General features: G+C 43.8%; 1 protein-coding gene across 1 annotated transcript; it reads left to right on the top strand.

The window, feature by feature from the left end:
- Window positions 1–428: 428 nt before the first annotated feature.
- LOC124461524 (uncharacterized protein K02A2.6-like) lies at window positions 429–2,241 on the top strand. Its single transcript, XM_047013023.1, has 2 exons — window positions 429–747; window positions 1,496–2,241. The coding sequence occupies exons 1-2, from the start codon at window positions 429–431 to the stop codon at window positions 2,239–2,241; spliced, it is 1,065 nt and encodes a 354-aa protein (XP_046868979.1).
- Window positions 2,242–8,505: the final 6,264 nt, after the last annotated feature.

Genomic DNA, 8,505 nt, shown 5'->3' with positions numbered 1-8,505 from the left:
GCACTTTGTTGTTGCAACTTAGTATTTATTGCTATTAGATTGCTATTAGAGCATATGATTGTAAATAGGCGTCTCTGAGGCGACTGAGAGCCCTACACAACTTTTTGCAAACGCAGACTTTTTTTTTTTTTTTTACAATCAATTTTTGCGGAGTGCATTAAAAAACACGTCTGCACACGGCGGCAGTTGAATTGGACAAAAAAATGAAAAAAAAAAATAAAAAAAGTATACAAATAAACACCAACATAATTTATACATATAAATCATTGTGTCATAATTTCACGGAGCACAAAATAAAATTTGTTGTGCCGAACCTCGCCCTAAAAATTGAAATTATTCTGAAGGACGAAAAGGATCGTTACAACTGGCGCCCAACGTGCTATACTGGTAAAATTCAAACGAAATAAAGGGTGAATACTGAGATTAAAATGGGTAAAAGTTGGATTTATCACATGAAGAAGGAGGATCTGCTACAGACAGGCCAAAGAATCGGAGTCAGCATGAACGGCACGGCAGAGAAGATGAGAAAACAGCTAGGCGAATGGGTAGACAACAACGAGTCTGACCCAGAATGGAAGGAAGAGATAAGCAGATTAGACGACAAGTTCACAAAAATGTTCAAACCAAAACCAGGAACGAGCGCAGCACAGACAGGCGAGAACGGTGAGCACAAGGAGGCCGAGGCGTTCCATAAAATGAACATGGCTACTCTGACGATTCCCGCATTCGTACCACCAAGATGGGGAAGTGAAGGAGCGCTGGACAAAACCGATGGGAAAAATAACCAAAGAAGACAAACAATTGAACCCACAAAAAAAAGGGTGGGGACAAACCGTCAAAAGTGGGGATACACCGGATCAACTCAGAGAAGTGCCAGTTCTTCAGAAAGGAATTAAAGTTTCTAGGACACGTAGTAACACGTAGGACAAAGTAGCAGCAATAGCCCAGCTAAAACCGCCAACATGTGTGAAGGAATTACGACAATATATAGGGGTAGCTTCATGGTACAGAAGATTCGTACCAGGATTTGCAAGTCTAACGCATCCACTAAACGCGCTACTTAAGAAAAAAACAAGGTGGCCATGGAATGAAGACCATCAGGAAGTATTCGACGCAGTGAAAGAAAAACTAACAAATGGACAAGTATTAGCATGACCGGACTTCACGGAACTGTTTGTGCTACAGACAGACGCAAGCAACATGGGACTAGGAGCAATCCTCCTACACAACACAGAAGATGGCGAGAGGGTCCTATCATATCTATCTAGAGAACTAAATTCGTCGGAGAAAAATTATTCTGCAACTGAAAAAGAGTGTCTGGCGCTAGTATGGGCTGTACGAAAACTGAGGCCATACCTAGAAGGATACCATTTCAAAGTAGTGACCGATCACATGGCACTAAAATGGTTAAACAGTATAGACAGTCCCACAGGTCGAATAGCAAGATGAGCATTAGAACTACAACAGTACGACTTTGAAATATCGTATTGGAAAGGCAAGCTGAACATAGTAGCGGACGCCCTGTCGAGGCAACCAATGGAAATATGCAATCGCATAACAGACAACGGTGCTAGGCTACGACAAGCCAATAAGGAGTTTGGATGGATTCAGGATATGATGAAAAAAATCAAGCAACAGCCACAGAAATATACAGAGTATGTGGTGGAGAATAGCCAATTATATAGAAACGTTATAGAAGTGGTGGCATGGAAAATGTGTGTGCCAAAGAGTCTACGACACCAAATAATGAAGGAAAACCACACATCAGCGGCCGGTCATACGGGCAACCGGCGAACAATTGCTAGGACCTACTACTGGCCGGGAATGCAAAGAGACATCAGAATTTTCGTCGGGAAATGCATGACATGTCCACAATTCAAACCTAATCAACAACAAGCGGCAATAAAATTGTTAACAAAGGTGCCTGAGGAGCCATGGGCAACAATATGCGCGGACTTTGTTGGGCCGTTGCCCAGATCAAAACACGGAAATTCAATGCTGCTGGTAATTATGGACCGTTTCTCGAAATGGACAGAGATCATACCCATGCGCAAGGCACCTGCAGAGAACTCGGTGAAGGCCTTCAGAAAAAGGATTTTGTCAAGATTCGGGACACCAAAAGTAGTCATATCGCATAATGGAGTCCAATTCAAGAGCAGGATCTTCAAGAAAGTGCTAGAAGGATGGGGAAGCAGCCACCAATTAACAGCGCCATATACGCCTCAGGAAAATCAGACTTAACGAGTAAATAGAACTGTCAAGACAATGATTGCCCAATATGGAGGAGACAACCAGCGGAATTGGGACGAGTGCTGGCCAGACATTGGCAACAAACACAAGCCAATCGCAAGCAACTGGATTCACGCCAGCATATGTGGTGCAAGGCCGAGAACCAAGAATGCCGGGAGCCATATATGACAGCGTCACAAAAGGCACAGGAAAAAAACAAGCAACACCAGAGGAAAAAGCCAACCAGATGAAAGAACTTTTCGAACTCATCAGAAGGAACATGGAGACTGCGGCGCAAGATCAGGCACGTCATTATAATTTGAGACGGCGAGAATGGAGGCCGGCGATTGGATCTGCGGTATGGGCAAAGGAGCATCATCTGTCGAATGCAGCAAAAGGATTTGCTGCAAAACTAGCACCCAAATTTGGAGGGCCTTACACGGTACTGGGATTCACATCCCCAGTCATATGCAAGCTGGGCTGCATGAAGTCACAGGAAAGAGCAGACAAGCACACATTAGCCAGCTCAAACAACAAACAGAGGATATAGACACAGAACAACAAGTAACATGTGATGCGGTGGAACCAGATTCGGCGAGACCAAAATAAAAAAAAAAAGGAAACAGGTAAATTAAACGAGTAAAGTAATAAGATGAGGAACGGGCCATAAACATAAATCAAGGAAGAAAAGATGCCCTAATCCGACAGAAACCATAGAAAAGATAAAAAACCAGAAACCAACATAAAAAAAGATGCCAAAAGGCCAACAAAAAGATGCGACCTGAGTCCAATGAAAACCAAAACCAACGAAAAAACAAAAAGTCACTAAGAACGGGGGCGGGCAAATCGCTCCAGAAGAAGGGGGGAAGTGTGAGGAACATAATATTCCACAATAATGTTCCACACAACAAACATGTAATAAACAAGAAGCAACACATATGTAAAACCAATGATTCATGGTGCCCGGCAACATGTTGCCAAAGATCACTCTTCGCAACATGTTGCTGCAATTAAAACACGCAACATTACGATACGACACAACATGTTCGATTGGACCGCATACGACCAACAGCGAATTGCGTTACAGCGGGAAGATTCGTGGGAGGCAGAGAGCGAAAGAACCAAACGGCTGGAGAGCATACACGCAAGGGAGAGGGCTGCTGTGCTCCAATCACAGTAGGGCGTGAAATTATGCATGAGTATATGGAATCCAGCAACACAGGCACATCACACCTACACTTTGCGTGTGGAGTTTGAGCGCGGGTAACGGTGGATGATGCGAGCGCGCTCTATAATGCTGGACGGCGGATAATATATTGATGACGTAGATGAACGAATTTAGCTAATTTTGACTTGAATTAATTATAACGAAACAAACGAAAATCAATATATTATTCAGATGAAATTAAATATCCATGCATTGGGAGAAGAGCAACAATTCCCAAAAGTTGAGAGAACGAGCGAAATGGAGAAGGACATTTGAAAAAGCAGCGTCGCCTAGCAACCAGAGAGGACATGCGACCAGAGCAGAGAAATCAAGAATTTGAGAGAAAAGGATGGAAGCCGCATAGCAACATAGGCGCTATATGGGCAGAGCAAAGGAACAAGGACAAGAATTCAATGGGCGCACAGCAGGCCAGAAAGTGGATGCGACTGCGCCAAGGACTTGTACGGGACTTTTACCACACATGGCAACAGCGTGGATGAAAGCGACGAGCCGATGGAAATTCACCGGCTGTATAGAGGTATCACACCAAGTGATTCTAGAGGCCCAGGATGCCTATATAAGGCGAGCAGCGAGTCAAGACATGATCAAGTCGTCGAGTCAAGATCAAGGTATCAAGTCATCGAGTCCTGTTCAGCAAGAAGCGAAGCAACAAATCTCTTTTGGCCTTACGAGTAACCTTAAGAGTATTCGGCGCCTAGCAATCTACAAGTACGAGCAAATCATCGAGTTATAAGGCCTTACGAGTAACCTTATAGACTCCACGAGCAGCAACAAATCTGAATGTAAAATAAATAATTACGCAGCCAGTATGAACAGCAACCCAAATCAGTGTAAAATAATATATAAATATTCCACCAAAACCCAAAGTATACAAATAAACACCAACATAATTAATACATATAAATCATTGTGTCATAATTTCACGGGGCACAAAATAAAATTTGTTGTGCCGAACCTCGCCCTACAAATTGAAATTATTCTGAAGGACGAAAAGGATCGTTACAACTGGCGCCCAACGTGCTATACTGGTGAAATTCAAACGAAATAAAGGGTGAATACTGAGATTAAAATGGGTAAAAGTTGGATTTATCACATGAAGAAGGAGGATCTGCTACAGACAGGCCAAAGAATCGGAGTCAGCATGAACGGCACGGCAGAGAAGATGAGAAAACAGCTAGGCGAATGGGTAGACAACAACGAGTCTGACCCAGAATAAAAGGAAGAGATAAGTAGATTAGACGACAAGTTCACAAAAATGTTCAAACCAAAACCAGGAACGAGCGCAGCACAGACAGGCGAGAACGGTGTGCACAAGGAGGCCGAGGCGTTCCATAAAATAAATATGGCTACTCTGACGATTCCCCCATTCGTACCACCAAGATGGGGAAGTGAAGGATCGCTGGACAAAACCGATGGGAAAAATAACCGAAGAAGACAAACAATTGAACCCACAAAAAAAAGGGTGCGGACAAACCGTCAAAAGTGGGGATACACCGGATCAACTCAGAGAAGTGCCAGTTCTTCAGAAAGGAATTAAAGTTTCTAGGACACGTAGTAATACGTAGGACAAAGTAGCAGCAATAGCCCAGCTAAAACCGCCAACATGTGTGAAGGAATTACGACAATATATAAGGGTAGCTTCATGGTACAGAAGATTCGTACCAGGATTTGCAAGTCTAACGCATCCACTAAACGCGCTACTTAAGAAAAAAACAAGGTGGCACTGGAATGAAGACCATCAGGAAGTATTCGACGCAGTGAAAGAAAAACTAACAAATGGACAAGTGTTAGCATGCCCAGACTTCACGAAACTGTTTGTGCTACAGACAGACGCAAGCAACATGGGACTAGGAGCAATCCTCCTACACAACACAGAAGATGGCGAGAGGGTCCTATCATATCTATCTAGAGAACTAAATTCGTCGGAGAAAAATTATTCTGCAACTGAAAAAGAGTGTCTGGCGATAGTATGGGCTGTACGAAAACTGAGGCCATACCTAGAAGGATACCATTTCAAAGTAGTGACCGATCACATGGCACTAAAATGGTTAAACAGTATAGACAGTCCCACAGGTCGAATAGCAAGATGGGCATTAGAACTACAACAGTACGACTTTGAAATATCGTATTGGAAAGGCAAGCTGAACATAGTAGAGGACGCCCTGTCGAGGCAGCCAACCAAATATGCAATCGCATAATAGACAACGGTGCTAGGCTACGACAAGCCAATAAGGAGTTTGGATGGATTCAGGATATGATGAAAAAAATCAAGCAACAGCCACTGAAATATACAGAGTATGTGGTGGAGAATAGCCAATTATATAGAAACGTTATAGAAGTGGTGGCATGGAAAATGTGTGTGCCAAAGAGTCTACGACACCAAATAATGGAGGAAAACCACACATCAGCGGCCGGTCATACGGGCAACCGGCGAACAATTGCAACAACTGGCGCCCAACGTGCTATACTGGTGAAATTCAAACGAAATAAAGGGTGAATACTGAGATTAAAATGGGTAAAAGTTGGATTTATCACATGAAGAAGGAGGATCTGCTACAGACAGGCCAAAGAATCGGAGTCAGCATGAACGACACGGCAGAGAAGATGAGATTAGACGACAAGTTCACAAAAATGTTCAAACCAAAACCAGGAACGAGCGCAGCACAGACAGGCGAGAACGGTGAGCACAAGGAGGCCGAGGCGTTCCATAAAATGAACATGGCTACTCTGACGATTCCCCCATTCGTACCACCAAGATGGGGAAGTGAAGGAGCGCTGGACAAAACCGATGGGAAAAATAACCAAAGAAGACAAACAATTGAACCCACAAAAAAAAGGGTGGGGACAAACCGTCAAAAGTGGGGATACACCGGATCAACTCAGAGAAGTGCCAGTTCGTCAGAAAGGAATTAAAGTTTCTAGGACACGTAGTAACACGTAGGACAAAGTAGCAGCAATAGCCCAGCTAAAACCGCCAACATGTGTGAAGGAATTAGGACAATATATAGGGGTAGCTTCATGGTACAGAAGATTCGTACCAGGATTTGCAAGTCTAACGCATCCACTAAACGCGCTACTTAAGAAAAAAATCAAGGTGACCATGGAATGAAGACCATCAGGAAGTATTCGACGCAGTGAAAGAAAAACTAACAAATGGACAAGTGTTAGCATGACCGGACTTCACGAAACTGTTTGTGCTACAGACAGACGCAAGCAACATGGGACTAGGAGCAATCCTCCTACACAACACAGAAGATGGCGAGAGGGTCCTATCATATCTATCTAGAGAACTAAATTCGTCGGAGAAAAATTATTCTGCAACTGAAAAAGAGTGTCTGGCGATAGTATGGGCTGTACGAAAACTGAGGCCATACCTAGAAGGATACCATTTCAAAGAAGTGACCGATCACATGGCACTAAAATGGTTAAACAGTATAGACAGTCCCACAGGTCGAATAGCAAGATGGGCATTAGAACTACAACAGTACGACTTTGAAATATCGTATTGGAAAGGCAAGCTGAACATAGTAGCGGACGCCCTGTCGAGGCAACCAATGGAAATATGCAATTGCATAACAGACAACGGTGCTAGGCTACGACAAGCCAATAAGGAGTTTGGATGGATTCAGCATATGATGAAAAAAATCAAGCAACAGCCACAGAAAAATACAGAGTATGTGGTGGAGAATAGCCAATTATATAGAAACGTTATAGAAGTGGTGGCATGGAAAATGTGTGTGCCAAAGAGTCTACGACACCAAATAATGGAGGAAAACCACACATCAGCGGCCGGTCATACGGGCAACCGGCGAACAATTGCTAGGACCGCCGCTAGATACTACTGGCCGGGAATGCAAAGAGACATCAGAATTTTCGTCGGGAAATGCATGACATGTCTACAATTCAAACCTAATCAACAACAAGCGGCAATAAAATTGTTAACACAGGTGCCTGAGGAGCCATGGGCAACAATATGCGCGGACTTTGTTGGGCCGTTGCCCAGATCAAAACACGGAAATTCAATGCTGCTGGTAATTATGGACCGTTTCTCGAAATGGACAGAGATCATACCCATGCGCAAGGCACCTGCAGAGAACTCGGTGAAGGCCTTCAGAGAAAGGATTTTGTCAAGATTCGGGACACCAAAAGTAGTCATAACACATAATGGAGTCCAATTCAAGAGCAGGATCTTCAAGAAGATGCTAGAAGGATGGGGAAGCAGCCACCAATTAACAGCGCCATATACGCCTCAGCTGTCAAGACAATGATTGCCCAATATGGAGGAGACAACCAGCGGAATTGGGACGAGTGCTGGCCAGACATTGGCAATAAACACAAGCCAATCGCAAGCAACTGGATTCACGCCAGCATATGTGGTGCAAGGCCGAGAACCAAGAATGCCGGGAGCCGTATATGACAGCGTCACAAAAGGCACAGGAAAAAAACAAGCAACACCAGGGGAAAAAGCCAACCAGATGAAAGAACTTTTCGAACTCATCAGAAGGAACATGGAGACTGCGGCGCAAAATCAGGCACGTCATTATAATTTGAGACGGCGAGAATGGAGGCCGGCGATTGGATCTGCGGTATGGGCAAAGGAGCATCATCTGTCGAATGCAGCAAAAGGATTTGCTGCAAAACTAGCACCCAATTTGGAGGGCCTTACACGGTACTGGGATTCACATCCCCAGTCATATGCAAGCTGGGCTGCATGAAGTCACAGGAAAGAGCAGACAAGCACACATTAGCCAGCTCAAACAACAAACAGAGGATATAGACACAGAACAAGCAACATGTGATGCGGTGGAACCAGATTCGGCGAGACCAAAATAAAAAAAAAAGAGGGCGTCTAACGGTTAGACACGATAGAAGTGAAACCTTCCGTAAAACAAACTGAGAGAGAATGAGACGAAAGCAGCATTAGGAGGGGGATAATTATAGGTTCATTCATATCATATATTGCTATTATAAAGGTCATGTTTTATTTTCTTTATTTTATTATTATTCATCCCCAATGTTTTCAATTTCAACAAATGGTACGAGTGGCT

This window comes from Drosophila willistoni, unplaced genomic scaffold (genome assembly GCF_018902025.1).
Source record: "Drosophila willistoni isolate 14030-0811.24 unplaced genomic scaffold, UCI_dwil_1.1 Seg526, whole genome shotgun sequence".
NCBI classification, from domain to species: domain Eukaryota; kingdom Metazoa; phylum Arthropoda; class Insecta; order Diptera; family Drosophilidae; genus Drosophila; species Drosophila willistoni.
This window is presented reverse-complemented; position numbering and strand designations above follow the sequence as displayed.